Here is an 18,199-nt window from a genome sequence, read left to right on the forward strand (position 1 = left end):
AAGATAAATCAGAGACACTACAAAAGGGCCTGCTGCTCATCCATTTCTCCACATGCTTACTACACTTCCTCAGTCTCTCCCTCTCGGGTAACGAACTTGAGATTAGAAGGCTTACAAATTTGTCCCCCCTTCTATTATTATTCTTGTTGAAGGCTTCTCATAGTCATACGTGCTCTTTTTGGTGGTTGCAGAACAAAAATGGCTTCTTGCCTGTGGCTTCTCTCTCTGGGTTTACTGTTTATGGTCTCTGGAGCAAGGGGTGCTGCTCCAAGGAAGCCTATCGATGTGCCATTCGGTAGAAACTATGTGCCTACATGGGCTTTTGACCACATCAAGTCCTACAATGGAGGCTCTGAGATTCAGCTCGTCCTTGACAAATACACAGGTTAGAACCACATTCAAATGCCAGCACATGTAGTAGTATCATGTTTTGTTTTTTCATCATAAGCATAGATTTTTTTTCCCTTTTGGATATTGATATTTGGGGTTTGATTTTGGGAAGGTACTGGCTTCCAATCCAAGGGGTCTTACTTGTTCGGCCACTTCAGTATGCAAATAAAGATGGTTCCAGGGGATTCTGCGGGAACTGTAACTGCTTTCTATGTGAGTGATTCGCATCACATTGTCACCCATATATATCATGATCTGCAGCTTATTTTATCAGTCATTTGCTTTCTTCTCCGTCCTTTTCCTCTAATGGAATATCTGTCCTCTTTAATCATTCATTCATTTGGTTTTTCTTCTTTTGTATATATTTGCAGCTGTCTTCTCAAAACTCAGAGCATGATGAAATAGACTTTGAGTTCTTGGGGAACAGGTCCGGCCAACCCTACATTTTACAGACAAATGTCTTCACGGGAGGAAAAGGAGACAGAGAGCAGAGAATCTATCTTTGGTTTGACCCAACCAAAGCTTTTCACTCATACTCAGTTCTATGGAATACGTTTCTGATAATGTATGTTCCTTTTCCCTCTTTTTCTTCGTTGGAACTCATTAATTTCAGACACAGCCCAATCAGACCCCTTCCATCAGTTATCTAGATCTTTAAGAGAAGGAAACTACATTCGAGTATCAAAATATTTAAGGTAATAAAAATGATTTAGCATCAGTATAAATAGTGGGTTGCTAAATTTGTTCCCGTCCAGGATTAGCAAACACTAGAAACAAAACCCAAGCTGGTTTCTTCCTCAAAAATGTTTTCCCTCTTATTTCCCACAACAGTAAAATGTTCTCAATGCTTTTCATCATTAGAATCTTGGACAAAAGAAGTGGGTTGGTGAATTGATGTTGGAGCTCTCATCAAAACTACTTTTTGGGGTCCTTCGTCTTTACATCCACGTTCTTTCAACATCCAAAATCTTTTAGGCAAACACAATCCCGTGAATCTGTCTCTCAAGTCTCCACCTGGGTATGTTCAATAACTGTGCTTCTAACACAATCCCTTTTGGGCCGGGACCAGCCATTTTGAGAGAACCTCTGCTTCTCTTTACTTTTTCAGACTATTGGCCATGCTGGTTGTCTCCAGCATGAAACCTAAATAAGTAGGAAAATGAAAATCGAGTAAATCAATCAGCTATTGTTTATTGAAATAAGCTTTTGAGCTGTCCCCCTGCTTTTTTTGCTTTCGTATTCAACTTCTGGACAAAAAAATTCAAACTAAAATTATTGCAGAGTTCACTTTATATTTTATATGATGCGGTTTTGTTGTTTTGTAAATATTAAATTTGGCGTATGCGTGTGGGGTCTGATGTGTGTTGAAAATCAGATTCTTGGTGGACGATGTCCCAATAAGAGTGTTCAAGAACAGCAAAGATTTGGGAGTTAAGTTTCCATTCGACCAACCCATGAAGATATACTCAAGCCTGTGGAATGCGGATGACTGGGCCACAAGGGGTGGGCTGGAGAAGACCGACTGGTCCAAGGCTCCATTTGTGGCTTCGTACAAGAGTTTCCACGTGGATGGGTGTGAGGCCTCAGTGGAAGCCAAATTTTGTGCGACCCAGGGCAAGAGATGGTGGGACCAAAGGGAATTTCAAGATCTCGACTCCCTTCAGTACAGGAGACTCGCCTGGGTCCGCCAGAAATACACCATCTACAACTACTGCACTGACCGAGTTAGATACCCCACCATGCCACCTGAATGCAAGAGAGACAGAGACGTTTAGACCCTTCTACTAATACTAATACTAATACCACTGCTACTACTATTATCTCTCTCGCGTATTGCTATGTTCCATTCATAGTTCTTTGGGATTTGCCTCTCATCTTCATCTCTACCATGTATTTGATTGCTGTAATTTTTAAAATTCAATGTATGTCCTCTATATGCATGCCCATGTGACTGTTATTCGTGTTTTTCCACCGCTAAGTTATAGTCATTCTTTTGCTTTTCAATATATGATAAAGGTTGCTGTTTGCCGGGAAAGTTTCAATTTTTTATGCCTCACTTTTTGGGGTTGTGAGCCAAATTCAACTGTTAGATGATCCTCTCTTGTCTTCGTTTTTTTTTTTGAATCGGATCATTGTCACCCATCTCACACCGCATCTAATCTAGCAACGCCTTGTTAAGGCCACCTAGTCACACTCTCCTTCAAACATCGTTTCACTTGAAAAATTAACATTTCTCAGTGCCAGTCAGCAGTGCTCACATGCTCTGTATTGGAATCAGTACAATTACAATGTATAATTACTTAATTAGATTGATTGGATCCAATCATGTGCGAGATTTGCGGAAGAAATAAAGGAGGGTCACATCATAATTACGAACCCATGATCCGTGGCATGGTGGAACAGAGTTGGTTGTTTCGAGAGCAGTATTGTCAACTCACCTGCTACATATTTAAACTTTCAATAAACTGTATTTAGATTTTTTCTCTTTTGTAACCTTTCAAGATCTTATGAGATTCCTGTAATCCTCAAGAAATGTGGATAGCCACCACCCCAGTACCCCACAATGTCTTTAGGCCTCGCCAAGGGATCAACTCCCTCATTTTATTAATAAATTTTCCCAGTTTCAACATGGTTATGTTTAGTTCTCGAAATGTTTTTTTTTTTAATGTGTTAAAATTAGTAAAAAATTTATATATTTTTAAAATATATTTAATCTTTATATAAAAAAATTAAAACTGAATTAAAAACAATACATAAAAATAATTTATTAATTTTAAATATAATTTTTATTTTCTTTTATTTTTTCCTTTCTTTATCTCGTGTTTTTTCTCACATTTCTAGAAATCAAATATAACCTATAATTTTTTCCTTAATTTTCTTCGGTGTTTCAAATCACTTGTTATTAGTGAAGACCCACATCAAACATGAGTTGGCACAGCAATGAAACATGGCTCACATTCATAAAACCTCAATCATACCTGTAAGGCATGACGTGGTTAAGAAGTTAAAGTATCAAGTTGGCATAAAACTCGAGCCTTCCATGGATAAATCAAAGTTGAGATGCTGGATATTGCTTTTAACCCATTAGGATTTCTCCGAATCCCTATTATAGACAATTTCTATTTTCTATATTGAATGCTGTTCAACTAAACTTGCTATATCACCGGGCTGAATTTGGGCTCAACCTAGTCCACTAAAACCCTAATAGCAATCCTAGGATGTGGTCCATGACTCCATAACCAAAGAGACATTAGGAGGCCCATGTTGCCTCAAACAGTGTCCACATCCATGCTGCATGTGGATAATTGCCTAGGTGAACGAGAGAGAGAGAGAGAGAGAGAGTGGGGTGTCTCAAAATTTTAACCTTGAAATAAAACATGTAATCTCAAGTTGATTGTTGGAAAATAAAACTACAATTTGAGTTTAATCTATGACAGAGGGTGCTCTACTCTTGACTTTTAACAATCATATGCAAACTACAACATTATATTTTTATCACCCACTCCTTGATCTGATTACAGCCAGATGTGTGGATTTTCAAATTCATGTTCAAAATCAAGCATGTAATATCACCGAGTAGTTGGAGAGTGAAAACGATGGTTTGATTTTAATGTGCCTAGAAGGTGGTAGGGTCTGCCTTAACTATCAATCACACATCTAAAACATTACGCCTTGATTACTCAAAACAATTCCATTGTATATGCATCTCTATAATTTGTTGAAAACACCAGTTTCTTAGACCATAAGCCAAGTCAAAGGGAGGGCTATAGTTGATGCCACACTCCTAGCTTTCTCCATATTCTACTGCTGACTTTGAGCTTAGCCACAGGGAGATAGTCATGTTTGGATGTTGTAGTCCTTTCTAAGCTGAATACACCCAACCCAGCCAAATCAAAAGCTGACTCATTCCAGAAAGGGAATTCTAGTAAACAACTGCAGTGAAAATCCAATGAGGTCCTTGTTAGAACTCATGAGAGTTTGCCTCTAAAGTTTGAAAAAGTCTTAGTTAGACTTAGTCTTTGTTATTGTTTCATATCAAATTCTTGCTCCATAATTTTCTGTTTTCAGTTAGTAGAAGTAATGCCAATAAAATTTGAAAGTAGCTGAGATTTTTTTACAATTTCCGTTTGGTTGTAAGCCTATAAATAGGCATTCTCATTTGTGAAATAGATGTGTGTGCCTTTCTTCAATTCTTAACTCTCAAATTATTTATTTTTATCTGCAAGTTCTAGTTTTTTTTTTTTTTACAAATTCTGACAATGGTATCAAAGCCCTGTTCGTACGGGTTGTGAGGCAAAGTTTCTTTAAGTGTTTTGAGTGCTAAACACATTAAGGTTGAGTGATTTATTTTTTCAGGCAGTTGTGGTGCAAACATGTCTACTTCCAACAGTACTTTCTCTGTTATTCCAGTGTTTAATGGTGAATACTATCACATTTGGGTTGTCAAGATGAGGTTTTACTTAAGGTCTCAAGGTTTGTGGAATGTTGTGATGTCTGAAGTTGATCCACCACCATTGGGAGCAAATCCTATAGTTGCTCAGATGAAAGCATATGAGGAGGAAAAACTCAAGAGAGACAAAGCCATCACCTGCCTACATTCAGGACTTGCAGACCACATCTTCACCAAAATCATGGACTTTGAAATACCTAAATAGGTATGGGACAAGCTCTAAGGTGAATTTGAGGGCAGTGATAGAGTCAAAACTGTCAGGCTCCTCACATTGAAGAGAGAGTTTGAATTGATGAAGATGAAAGACAACGAATCTATGAAAGACTATTCTAGCAGGTTAATGGATGTTGTAAACCAAATGAAGCTTCTTGGTGAGGCATTTACAGATCAAAAGGTGGTAGAAAAGATCATGGTTTCAGTGCCTCAAAAGTTTGAAGCCAAGATCTTTGTAATTGAAGAGTCTTGTGACTTGCAAAGTCTCACAATTACAGAGTTAACCAGCAAGCTTCATGCACAGGAGCAAAGGGTCTTAATGAGAGGTGATGAAGCTACTGAAGGTGCTTTTCAAGCAAATCATAAAGGAAGGAGTTCTAGAAACCTGCAAGGAAAGAAGTTCTTCAAGAACAACAAAGGGAAAGCTAAAGGATCTTCAAGAAAAGGAAACTTTTCGTCTTGCTCTCATTGCAGCAGAACCAACCATGTTGAGAAAGATTGTTGGTACAAAGGTAAACCTCTTTTTAATTGTAATTTATGTAATAAACTTGGCCACAGTGAGAAGTATTGCAGAGCCAAGAAAAAACAATCTCAGCAGCAAACACAACAACATGCAAATGTGATTGAAGAAGACAAAAAAGATGATGAGCATTTATTTATGGCATCACAAGCACTCAGTTCTCATGAACTGAATACTTGGCTCATTAACAGTGGCTGCACCAGTCACATGACCAAACATCTATCAATTTTTACCTCCATTGACAGATCAATTCAACCAAAGGTCAAGTTAGGAAATGATGAAGTTGTGTAGGCCAAAGGAAAATGGACAATTGCTATCAGCACCAAGAGAGGTACAAAAATTGTCACTAATGTTCTTTACATTCCAGAACTAGATCAAAATCTTCTTAGTGTTACACAAATGTTAAGAAATGGATATACAGTCTCTTTTAAAGATTTTTTTTGTTTTATCACTGATGTACATGGAACAAAGATAGCAAAAATTAAAATGAATGGAAATAGCTTTTATTTGAAGCTTGATATAGTTGAAGGTCATGTCTTTAGCGCTAAGATTGATGAGAGTGTTGTTTGGCACAAAAGATATGTTCATTTCAACTTGAAGTCATTGAAGTTCATGCAAGAAGTTGGTGTGGTTGAAGACATACCTGAAATCACAGTTAATGCTCAAACTTGTGAAAGTTGTGAGCTAGGGAAGCAGCATCGCAAATCATTCCCTCAAAATATGTCCAAGAGAGCTACTCACAAGATGGAATTAGTTCATTTAGATATTTGTGGACCAATGAGCATAGCCTCATTGAGCAACAATGTTTATTTTGCACTATTTATTGATGATTTCAATAGAATGACTTGGGTTTATTTTCTAAAAACCAAATCACAAGTGCTCTCTGTGTTCAAAAGCTTCAAGAAAATGGTTGAAACTCAAAGTGGCCATAAGGTTAAGGTGCTCAGAACTGATAATAGAGGTGAATATACCTCAAAAGAGTTCAATGTTTTTTGTTAAGAAGATGGAATTGTACACCAACTGACAACTCCATACTCACCGTAGCAGAATGGAGTCTTTGAGAGGAAGAACAGAACGGTAATGGAGATGGCGAGGTGCATGCTATTTGAGAAGAAGCTACCAAAGCTTCTATGGGTTGAAGTAGTTAGCACCTCAGTATATTTGCTTAACAGACTACCGACTAAGTCTGTTCAGAGAAAAACACCAATAGAGGCATGGTCTGGTGAAAAACCATCTGTCAAGCACTGAAAGTGTTTGGTTCATTGTGTTACCTTCATGTGCCATCTATCAAGAAAGGTAAGCTTGATGAAAGAGCTGAGAAGGGTGTTTTTGCTGGGTATGCAATAGAATCAAAAGGTTACAAAATTTATAGCTTGAGTAGAATGAAAATTGTGATAAGTAGAGATGTGCACTTTGATGAAAATTCTTACTGGAATTGGGACTTGAAGAAAGTCCATAAATGTGATCAAACCACTCCATCTATTCTTGAACCAGCAGAAGATCCACTTGATGTTGAAGCAACTTCAGACACACCAGTGCTTAAGGTAAGGTTATTATCTAATGTGTATGAGATGTGGTAATACATTTGCACCAGTAGCCAGACATGACACTATAAGGCTGTTACTTGCACTTGCTAGTCAAATGGGATGGAAAGTGTACCATTTAGATGTCAAGTTAGCATTTCTAAATGGTATACTTCTTGAAGAAATTTATGTTCAACAACCAGAAGACTTTGAGGTTACTGGGCATGAACACAAAGTGTACAAGCTGCAAAAGGCTCTCTATGGTTTGAAGCAAGCACCAAAGGCTTGGTATAGCAGAATTGACTCTCACCTAATCCAACTTGGATTTAGGAGGAGTGAAAATGAAGCTACTTTGTATTTGAAACAAAATGAGGATGGTTTGCAATTGGTAGTGTCACTTTGTGTTGATGACATGCTAGTGACTAGAAGCAATGTACAATTGTCGGTTGAGTTCAAATTGGGAATGCAAGATGTATTTGAGATGTCTGACCTTGGCATCATGAACTATTTCCTTGGAATGGAAATATACTAATGCAGCTCGGGTATCTTCATTTCACTGAGAAAATATGTTGTTGATATTCTCAATAAATTCAAGCTAGAATCATGTAAAGAAGTAGCAACTCCGCTGGCACAAAATGAAAAAATTTCAAAGAATGATGGTGAGAAACTTAAGGAACCCTCTACATATAGAAGCTTGGTAGGCAGCCTACTATACTTGACAGCAACCAGACTTGAGTTGATGTTTCCAACTGGTTTGCTTTCAAGATTCATGAGTTCCCCTAGCAATGTTCACATGGGAGTTGCAAAAAGGGTGCTAAAGTATGTTAGAGGTACAACAAATCTTGGCATCTAGTATTTAAAGACATGAGGAGTTAAGCTAGATGGCTATGCTGATAGTGATTGGGCAGGAAGTGTTGATGACATGAAGAGCACTTCAGGTTATGTATTTACAATCGGTTCAGGTGTCGTTTACTGGAATTCAAGAAAACAAGAAGTAGTGGCACAATCAACTGTAGAAGCTAAGTATATCTTCTTAGTAGCTGCTGCAAATCAAGGAATATGGTGAAGGAAATTTCTTGCTGATCTAGGTCAGGAACAAAGCTCACCAAAAAAGCTTTACTGTGACAACAAGTCAGCCATTGCCATTGCTCAAAATCCTGTCCAACATGGCAGGACCAAACACATAAATGTAAAATTTCATTCTATAAGGGAAGCTAAAAAGAATTCACTTGTCAAGTTGCATTATTGCTCAACTGATGTGCAACTTACTGACATAATGACTAAGGCACTTCCTAAATCAAGGCTGGAGTTCCTAAGGTTGAAGCTTGGCATGTCCAAGGCAAATCTCAAGGAGGAGTGTTAGAACTCATGAGAGTTTTCCTCTGAAGTTTGAAAAAGTCTTAGTTAGACTTAGTCTTTGTTATTGTTTCATATCAGATTCTTGCTCCATAATTTTCTGTTTTCAGTTAGTAGAAGTAGTGCTAATAAAATCTGAAAGTAGTTGAGATTTTTTTTGCAATTTCCGTTTGGTTGTAAGCCTATAAATAGGCATTCTCATTTGTGAAATAGATGTGTGTGCCTTCCTTCAATTCATAACTCTCAAATTATTTATTTTTCTCTGCAAGTTCTAGTTTTTTTACAAAGTCTGACAGTCCTATGGATAATAGTATAAATACTGGTTTCATCTGCATAATCACACGAGTGTAGATTATTAATTGCAGATGCTGCTGCTTTCTACTTATTAAAATGAACACCGGGTGGGAAGAGGCTGACATGCCAACATGCAGAATTCAAAATTGAGTGATGCCAGCCAGCATGTATGTCTTAGGGCTCTGTGCTGATTCAAATGCCAAGAAGAAAGGCAGACTCCTTACTGTCACAAAAGGGAAAGAAATCCACAGGCTAGAAATCATGGGCAAAGAATGATAAATAAGAGGGAAAATTGGGATGATATGGCAAGATGTCCATAAGAACAATACCCTATATCCTAATAAATACATATAATGGCCCCAAACTAAATAACATATATTCAGTGAGAGGGCAAGATGACAAAGAGAACATTTCCCAATAGCCCAATAAGATTATAAGAGAAAATGCCTCCAAACTAGGAAATATTTATTTATGGCTGTTGATGCTAGTGCAATATAGATTAGTGGACAAGCATAGCTTTGCTCCATTAAAGAACCATTTCAAGAAAAGATGCAAGACTTCGCCACATTGTGATTGTGGGAAATGCTGTATATCACTTTCCACACATGGGTTCTAGATATGTGTAATGTGTTCACCAACAACTTTAATTAGGGTGAAGGGTTTGAAAAAGCACACCAGATTCCAACCAAATAAAAACTCTAATTAAATATTTATTTACATGGGAAATGCTTGGTATGTATGCGCATTATGGTAAAGAAACAAACACACAAAACCCAACTATTACTCTAGTGAGGATCTTAGGTGCATCTCACTTGGTTCATTTAGTGAAAAGCCCAACCTTTCCAAACACACACTATGGAAGAATTTATCACTATGTTTAACAACCCAACAAGTGTATTTACAATCCAAATTCTTGGTTTGGTTGATGAAAATCTGAGGAAAGGGAAATCCGCAGCCTGAATTCACCATTGTTTTTGTTCCTTCATCCTAAAACGAAGAACATTTAAGCTGCCCTGAAAAAGAAAATTTAAATGATTACATCCTGGGTCCTGCATTGTTTGGAGCTATTTCCAGCTGAGCTATTATATTATTAAAGAGCCCTAATCAAGTCCACAACAAGATTGGATGATTACACCTGCCACTGGTATGATCCGTAATAAATGCATAGTCCTTAATCTTTTGATTCAATACCAATCATAAAGTAACCATGAAATACTTTTATTGTGTGGCTCATGGCTTAATGATCAAAGATAAAGCATAGGATAGGAAGGACCTTTAAACAGATAGAAATGAGGGTGTGGGGTGGGGGGGAAGGGAAGTACTGAAATAAGATGAATGATGGTCAAACAATAAGTGCTCTCTGTTGAAGTCATCAAGACTCTATATGGTTACCCTAATCAATACTTCAGAACCTAGACACCCTATTGGTTGGAATACATGGAAATTAAATGGATGTTACACTATAGCTACCACACTCGAATAGCATGGGTGAGCCAAGCCAAAAATCATAATGGTTGTCGAGTTTTCTTGTGTATGCAGCTGGAACAATTTTGGACCACTTTTCACATGCCACTCCTTCCTAGTCATGACCCTAAGGGCATGGACTTGTTTGGAAAACAATCTGCATATGGGTGATTCATTGATCATGCTTTCCTTTCTGGGGGTTTTGAGAAGGAAAAATTGTGTATCTTTGAAACGATAATTACCTTGAATATGATGAACTCGCCTTTGAAACAGGGTCTTGAATTCATCCTCTGGTTCAATAGGGAAGCAACTGCAATTGAATTTATTATCCATGTGATGCCCCACCAAGTTTAGATCATGTGCTATGTCACAATTTATTTTTCATATATACAACTTGATAGAAACGGCAATGGCAATTGCCAAATATCCAACCAACAAAGTGGTTGACAATTGACTTGAGAACTTTTCAACAATGTAACATAAAAGCAGTACGTATATCTCCAATTTGATGTTTAAATGGTGGGGGAAGAAGGCCCACCTCTTTTATGATAGCTTGAGAAGCAGGTTTTCTGACACCAAGTACTAAGCATCATCCTACATTGTGAGATCTTTAAAGGGGACCAGAGGGTACGTAATGATAGAATTGGTGGGTCTTTGGCCACCAGTCACCAGCATTCCCTCAATTAGCCTTTTCCTTTAAACCTGAAAAAGCATAATATTTTACTTTTTGCTTGTTTAAAGAAAAAGCCATATTCCACTAGAGATTGAATTTGGGGATTATGAAGGAAGCACAATCTCTTTCATTGAGCAATAAGCATCTGGGTGTTCCACTTTCACCTTTTTTTTTCTTTTTTCTGTTTTTCCCCCTGTGCTTATGTTTGTTTCTCTCCATCCTTCCCACGCATGCATTTTCAAATTGAATCATGGCCTGATGGGTGTAGTTCTATCTTCCACCTTTTAATCTTTTTAGCAGGGGGAGGTAGAGAGGTACCTGTAGGCTGTAGCCATTCATGTTGGAAAGCGATGGGCATTTGTTGAGATGGATGTTGGGGACAGTGGATCTCAAACACATGGCCAGCCACTGAATAATGGAGTGGGCCTCAACCTCAACATAATATTTCTCTTCCCCTCCTCCCAAATGTCTTTTGTAGCTTCTACTCCCATCAGCTACTGGTACTGCTATTTTTAATTAATTGCCCAATGCATGCTCCCACATTCATCTGTCATATTAAATAGATAATGGCAGGTATTCAACAGCCAAAATCACAGGATTTGGATAGGTTCGGGTTATGGTCCTTGGAAGCTCTTTAAAAAATCTGCTAAATTCATCTAATTGTACTGTATCTTCAATTTTGTAGTCTTTATATGGAAATGTAAAATATGAAATTATGATTTAGGGAAAACTTTTTCTATTCCTCATTTCTATCAGTAGAGTTGAGCAGGTGTCGGTTATGCTTCCATACTACTTCAGACAAATTCACAAGCGAGATGTTTCTTTGTTTCACTTTAACAACTTATCAGCATTTCAGTGATTAAAAGGGTTAGGATCTTCACTACTCATTTGTAGGACTTGTTTGTAAAAACAGTAGTCTGTTACACGTTTTTCATTAAATTTTTGTCTAATTTTCCAGCATTTAGACGAGGACAGTGATGGAGCACTTCAAAATGACGGTGCCTAGTTTGGGATTTTCTTCAGAAAATTCAAAATGAATCATAAATTTGATTTTTGTTTTTTCATATGGGAGACCAGAATATCAAGAGTCATAATAATGGCTTTGTGAATCCTTATTTTGATTAAGCGCACGTTTCTTTAGAAAATTGGGCATGACATGAGCCTACTTGAGATAGAACAAATGCTAGAACTTTTCACCGTATGAATTTTATGATCAACACTTTCTACAACAAAGCATCTTGATGGTTCAAATATCATTCAGTTCTTTGAATGCTTAACACTTTTGTTCTTATATAAATGGGGGTGTCAGACAGGAACTGTAAATCTACCAAGAAAATGTCAGAAGAAAAGGATTAAGTGACTGAAGGCTTTTAGAGGAGCAGCAGGAGAAGAGGATTAGCTAAAACAATAAAGAGGACAGAGAGAGAGAGAGAGAGAGAGAGCGCGAGTAGGGGACGGTGGCATGGGTTGGTGCAGAGTCATTGAGTAGGCAATGGCAGAGGAGCCCGGGTTAGCAGCTGACACAGTGTCAGAGCCACAAACAAACAGACAAAACAGTAGCAGCAGCATTAGCATTACCCAATTACCAATTACCCATCCACCTTCTGTTGTCTTTTTCGATTTTTCTTGAGATAGACAGCCACCTCTGCTTCCCCACTCTTCCACCACCTCTCTCCCCTTCCTTGTATTTATTCTTTTCTCTTTCTTCATCACACTTGTTCCTTCCCCCTAAATTAAATGTACTGCATTTCAAGTCATCCCACTTCAATCTTCTGCATTTCTACTGTGACAACTATTTCATCTGTACTATAAACCTATACCCCTGTGTCCATGAATGAACATTGCCAGTCTTATTTCGAATATTATTAAAAGAGTAATGTCTATAGAGGACACAACTACAATGATTCGGCCAATAATCAATATAATCCAAAAGGGATGGAGCCTAAAATTGGAGGAAGTTGGCTTGGACACAACCATAGAATTCATTCATTGCATCCCCCACTCCCAGTCACTGTCTTATGGACCCTCAAACAAGTATCTTAACTTATTGTTTTTCCACTGTTTTTCATATGACAATAACGGGGTTTAACTTTAGAAAAGCAATATGCTATAAAAGATGAAGTAACTGGGTGGGGGTCCAGGTGTGGAATTTCGGCCCGTGGAAATTGGGCGATAAGAGAATAATATATGCATTCATTAGTCATAATCGCATGCAAAGCACCAAGGATGCCTTTTGGCATTATATGAAGAGGGGGAGATTGATGTGTCTTTATAAGGAAAAGTGGGGGCAGGGACCAATTAACCGAACTTAGGGAAAGGATCAATCAGGGACCTTAGAGAAGTTAGTGGTGTGAATAGTAGCAATAGGCGGAGGTATTTTTCTCCTTTTTGTAAAGATAAAGAAAAAAAATGAAAAAGATGAATCCAATTCCAACCATAATTTGATGTCGGGAAAATCCCAAACTCAAGTCATGGATCTTGGAATGTTGAAGTGGGGCCAAGGTTGATGGGGAGTACCATGAATTGAAAAGGTGTGGCCCAGGGGAGGAATGGGTGGTTGTCCTTTTGTGCCCACCCAAAAAATTAAAAAGGAAAGAAAGACTTGTTTGTGGCTTTTAAGATGCTTCACGCCCCGCTTAGTCAAATAAAGGCTGGGATGCTGCTCCCTACTCCCTCCCATAAATCTAATTGCTTAACTTAATCTCATTACCACCAGCCCCAAGTCATCATGTGTTTTAGTGGCCAAACATTGTCGGTGACGACTGATTATTTCACTCCTCAGTCCTCATCTTCTTTCTTTATTTTATTTCTGATTCAACATTATTTTGTACCACACTGGACCTTCCAATGATTGGACAACCCATCACTCTATGGATCCCACCAAACAATCTCCAGAGTCTTAGATCCCCTGGTTTTTTTTTTTTTTTACTGTTCTTTCTTTTTATTTCGTTAAGACTGTACCTGAAGAAAATAGGAATGGAAGGCAATAAAATCAAAACTCTAAAATCACATTTGACATGATCCATGAACTAAGTGAGATGAATACTCCCTCTTTCCTCTTCAATGGTCCAAAAGAAATTTGTAAAAGTGAAAAAGTTGGGATTTTATAGATGGGAAGAAGCAAGAGGAGTCACATGTAGGGGGTTACAAAAGGAGAGGAGGGTAGGAGGCGTAAGTGGTGGGATGTGAATAGGTGTCCCAAAGACAGAGTCACAGAGCAGCCTGAATTGACTAATGAAAAGGGGGGAGAGGACGCCTCACCATCCACCGGCCCCTCCAATTAAAAGCACCAGCTAACGACTGCTCACCCCATTTTTCAAAGGTTATCCACCAACGCACCAAACCTCCATTTATTATTTTATCATACATTACTACATAATACGACACAACTCCCACCGTATTTGTCTTCGTGCGGTAATATCTTTTGGTACAAAAAGTTGGGTATCAGTATAACAATTGATGTTTAAAAGAAGAGAAGGAGAAAAAAATATGTAATAGAAAAAAAAATGGGGGGGAGAGAGAGTGAAAGGGACAAAGGGGGAAGCGAGATGTCAGCGGCCGTTGGGTCCATAATATTATGTGAGCAGTAAGTGTCAGATCAGACAACTTCCGACATACGGATAAAACACAGCTCTTTCTCTCATCCCTCATGGGTGGACCGTGGATGGAATGGGATTCCCCCATCCGTCGCCTTCGTTCCATGCCCATATCTCTTTTTCTTTGCTTTCTAATTAATGCGAGAAGGCTTATAGGGGGTGCTGGCCCTGCTGGGTACCGGGTACTGGGAGCTGGGTGCTGAGTAACGAGTAATGGATTAGGGTGGCCGATCCTTAATGTCCACACTCCCCACAACACGTCAGTTATACAACTCTCCTTTTATTGAAGTTTGATTGTTCCTTGAATACCACGGCACGTCAAGTGATTCCCGGCCGGTTAATCCCTCGCCGATGACGTATTCCCCTATTCCATTTCCCGAGGGAGACTGGATCCCAACTGATTCCCGTTTCCCACATCACCTCTATCCACCCCCACACGGTCACACCCACCAACGTGGCTTATTATTGAGTGATGCGGATGGTGAGATGATGAAATGGGTAATGGATGGTGAAGGGGCAGGCCGAGGGCAGACTTCATTGTGAAATGAAATCTGAATTGTACGAGTGGTATGAACGGGTCAGAAGCATGATGCATGCAGCCAAATTAGTAAAAGGACTTGGGAGGAATAAATGTGCTAGCCAGATCTCTAAATGACTGCTTCTATCCGGCACGAGTGAGGCAGACTGCTTCTATCAGTGAGGCTGGTGATTATGAAACCAAGCAAAACCCTTTGCCTTGTTTCTTAAAGCTAAGCCAAAAAGGGGGCTGGGTCACTGCTGTGGCGTATTCTGTGGTGAGAGTGAATAAATAGTGTAAGGCACTTACTTTTTGAGGTATATGGGGGTGATGGGTTTTCCGTGTTTGTAATGGGTTTGACTGTCGGTTGGGGGCATTCCACTGCTGATTGCTGACTCCCACCCTCATATGCTTTTCCCTTTCATTTATATCAAATATCAATCCTGAGGAGATGGTGATGGCGATGGTGATGATGATGATGTGAATGCCTCAGCTCCACCATCACCGCTTCCCCCACCCACGCCTTTTTCTGTTCCTTTTTCTTTTCTCTTATTTATTATATTATGATACAAAACCCCCCAAACTCAACTGCTTTTTAGCCCATTAAAATATCGAATTAAACACATACCCGATGGAAAAGCAAGCAAAGCCCACCTCTTACCTGTTAGCCAGCCCCCCTAGGAAGAGGAGATATATATATATGTTTAGACAAAACTAGAGCAGACAACTTTGGGGATTCGTTTCTGGGTCTGCTTTTGCCACCCTCTGCGATTTCATTTATTAAGATAGGAAGCGGGCATTTCACCAAGAAAAGAAGAAGAACAAGAAACTAGGCAGCAACTTGGAATTGCAGCAATGGCCGTGCAGGCTCAATATCCTTCTTCTAATACTTTCTGGTTCGCCCTCTTTGCCTCTGTTATGTGCTACTATTATATTCCACACATGGGTTCGTTTCAGATTTAATTTATCTCTTGGGTTTGTGAATTAGCAGCATTCGGAGCAATCCCTTGGAGGAGATTCAACAGTTGCAGAACATGAACGGGACTCCATTTGGCGGTTACCAGAATTACGGTATGACTAGTGGGAAACCGTCCGGACCATCTGTATTAGTATTGCGATTTATGCAATGTAACTGAATCTTGTGTTGTTTTCTTCTTCTATTGATGATGATGATGGTAATCCAATCCCAATAGGCATAGCCGGGCAGCATATATTGAACGGAACAGTATTCAGTGAACCAGAGAGCGATTTGACTTGCAATGCGTCCGGATCCCGCAAGAGGACTAGAGAGAATCAAATGGTTGCTACCCTCAAAACTCACCAACTCCATTACCAACACCAGCTTCTTCCAACGCCCTCTCCCCCTAACCTTCCCGCAGCCCCTACGGCAACAGCTGCCACTTCCGCATCGCCCTTGCACATGTTCCCTGAACTACCCAACAATAGATTGCATGATGATGGCGCAGGAACTTCTGCCAGCGGAACATCTTCCCTCTCCTCCATCCCCCAACAGCTCTATTCCTATCTCTGCACCCACAATCTAGACTTGGACACATTCATCCGACATCAGGTAGCAGCTCCATATCACAAACTCCTTCCCAATTTCACTACTTTGTGTTTTCATTTAAGTGCTGAGTGTAGGTTTGGTGGGGGTGATGGTTTGTTTCAATTTTTATATGTATATTAATATTGATTGTGATGCCCTTTGTTCGTGTGTCTCAGAACCAGAAACTCAGATTGATAGTGGAGGAGACGCGAAAGAAACATTGCAGATCCTTGCTGTCGATTATTGAGCAGCAGTCTCTGAAGAGGCTGGAGGAGAAGGAAATAGAGTTGGAAAACGTGAGCAGAGTAAACGTCCATCTCCAAGAGAAGGTGAAGCAGATAAGTGAGGAGAACCAGATGTGGTTCAATGCTGCAAAGAATAGTGAAGCCAGGGTGTCGAGCCTGAGGTCGAGCCTAGAACAGATGCTGGTCCAAAACGCGGGTCAGCAAGCAATTGAAGGCTTTGGGGAGACGGAGGGAGTAGCGGAAGACGCAGAGTCGTGCTGCAACACAGAAACAGAAGAAGCGGAGACAAGGGTAAGAAGAGTGAACGTGGAGCTGAAACAACGGAAGACGTGCAAATGTTGTGGAGGGGCAGATATCTCGGTACTTCTTCTGCCATGTCGTCATCTGTGCGTTTGCAAAGACTGTGAGATGAGGGTGGAATCATGCCCCATCTGCAACTCCGTCAAGAACGCCACCTTACGTGTCTTCATGTCCTAGACTCCTGAATATGGAGAGAGAGAGAGAGAGAGAGCTCTGCTTTGTTGCGCCCCCACCACCCACATTCCTATTCCTATTCCTATTCCTGGCTTTCGACTTTCAAATCAAAAATTACATGTATCACTACTGTTCAACCACGTTATATGCCGTATCCGTTTATAACACTCTTTTGTGTTGCGTTGATTCTCTTATTAGCTACACGCTTGTCTCGTGAGAGATGATCTGTTTCTTTCTTTTATACATGTACGCTTTCCATCCAATGCACCACCCCACTACGTAGATATTACCACTGCTCACTGCCTACAGCCCCAGCTCATTTGATTCAGGCCCCACCCACCATCAGACACACACCCATTTGCTCCTCCTCAGTGCCTTTGGAATTGGACCCTCTGCCCTTTACGTGTCCCCGCCACTAACACCAAAACTTTGTGATAGCCCCCACTAGCCCATATACTACGACTGGTTTATATTCGGACGCTCACCACCTTTGATATTTCCCAAATGACAATGCCCTTGGACCAAGCCCCATCCTTTGGATCCTCCTATCTTACTTGGTCCAGTCCACCATGGTGTCCAATAATGAAGTGAAGCACATAAAGCAACTTCGTTATTACTAATAATCACCTTAGCTATGATTGTATTTTGGATCAATAATGTTGAGGTCTCGCGTCCCAGTGATTCACGTAACTGCCAAATGGACGCACGCTCTCAACCAAGATTGAGTTCTGGTTCAGTTGTCCCTGCAAAAGATGTCTGGACGGGGTGTTCGGATACACCCTCCGATGGTTTTGTTAGCCATGGCTAGAGAGATTAAGCAGTTGACCTTTTTCTAGATATATTAAGCTTACCTTCCTCCTTGTGTGAAAGTCCTTATATATAGTGTTAGAAGCTATGCCTCCCTCTTTAATGATGGGAAGACTTTTTGGCTCGTCATG

The 18,199-nt window shown here is 39.8% G+C and overlaps 2 protein-coding genes across 2 annotated transcripts; both read left to right on the plus strand.

The window, feature by feature from the left end:
* Positions 1–2,425, plus strand: LOC117925637 (probable xyloglucan endotransglucosylase/hydrolase protein B). Its single transcript, XM_034844704.1, has 5 exons — positions 1–87; positions 192–385; positions 503–603; positions 762–955; positions 1,766–2,425. The coding sequence occupies exons 1-5, from the start codon at positions 53–55 to the stop codon at positions 2,163–2,165; spliced, it is 924 nt and encodes a 307-aa protein (XP_034700595.1). The 5' UTR covers positions 1–52; the 3' UTR covers positions 2,166–2,425.
* A 12,220-nt stretch (positions 2,426–14,645) lies between these two features.
* On the plus strand, positions 14,646–17,458 carry LOC117912126 (probable BOI-related E3 ubiquitin-protein ligase 3). The gene is made up of 4 exons (XM_034826607.1): positions 14,646–15,892; positions 15,988–16,067; positions 16,190–16,566; positions 16,719–17,458. The coding sequence occupies exons 1-4, from the start codon at positions 15,852–15,854 to the stop codon at positions 17,262–17,264; spliced, it is 1,044 nt and encodes a 347-aa protein (XP_034682498.1). The 5' UTR covers positions 14,646–15,851; the 3' UTR covers positions 17,265–17,458.
* Positions 17,459–18,199: the final 741 nt, after the last annotated feature.

The sequence above is a fragment of the Vitis riparia genome, chromosome 1 (assembly GCF_004353265.1).
Source record: "Vitis riparia cultivar Riparia Gloire de Montpellier isolate 1030 chromosome 1, EGFV_Vit.rip_1.0, whole genome shotgun sequence".
Lineage (NCBI taxonomy): Eukaryota > Viridiplantae > Streptophyta > Magnoliopsida > Vitales > Vitaceae > Vitis > Vitis riparia.

Excerpts from the sequence above, each read along its gene's own strand:
- LOC117925637 (XM_034844704.1), top strand. The coding sequence starts at position 53 with ATGCTTACTACACTTCCTCAGTCTCTCCCTCTCGG. Across the intron at positions 386-502 it reads CGTCCTTGACAAATACACAG|GTACTGGCTTCCAATCCAAG; the intron begins GTTAGAACCACA and ends GATTTTGGGAAG. Across the intron at positions 956-1,765 it reads TGGAATACGTTTCTGATAAT|ATTCTTGGTGGACGATGTCC; the intron begins GTATGTTCCTTT and ends GTTGAAAATCAG.
- LOC117912126 (XM_034826607.1), top strand. The coding sequence starts at position 15,852 with ATGGCCGTGCAGGCTCAATATCCTTCTTCTAATACTTTCTG. Across the intron at positions 16,068-16,189 it reads TGGCGGTTACCAGAATTACG|GCATAGCCGGGCAGCATATA; the intron begins GTATGACTAGTG and ends CAATCCCAATAG. Across the intron at positions 16,567-16,718 it reads ACACATTCATCCGACATCAG|AACCAGAAACTCAGATTGAT; the intron begins GTAGCAGCTCCA and ends CGTGTGTCTCAG.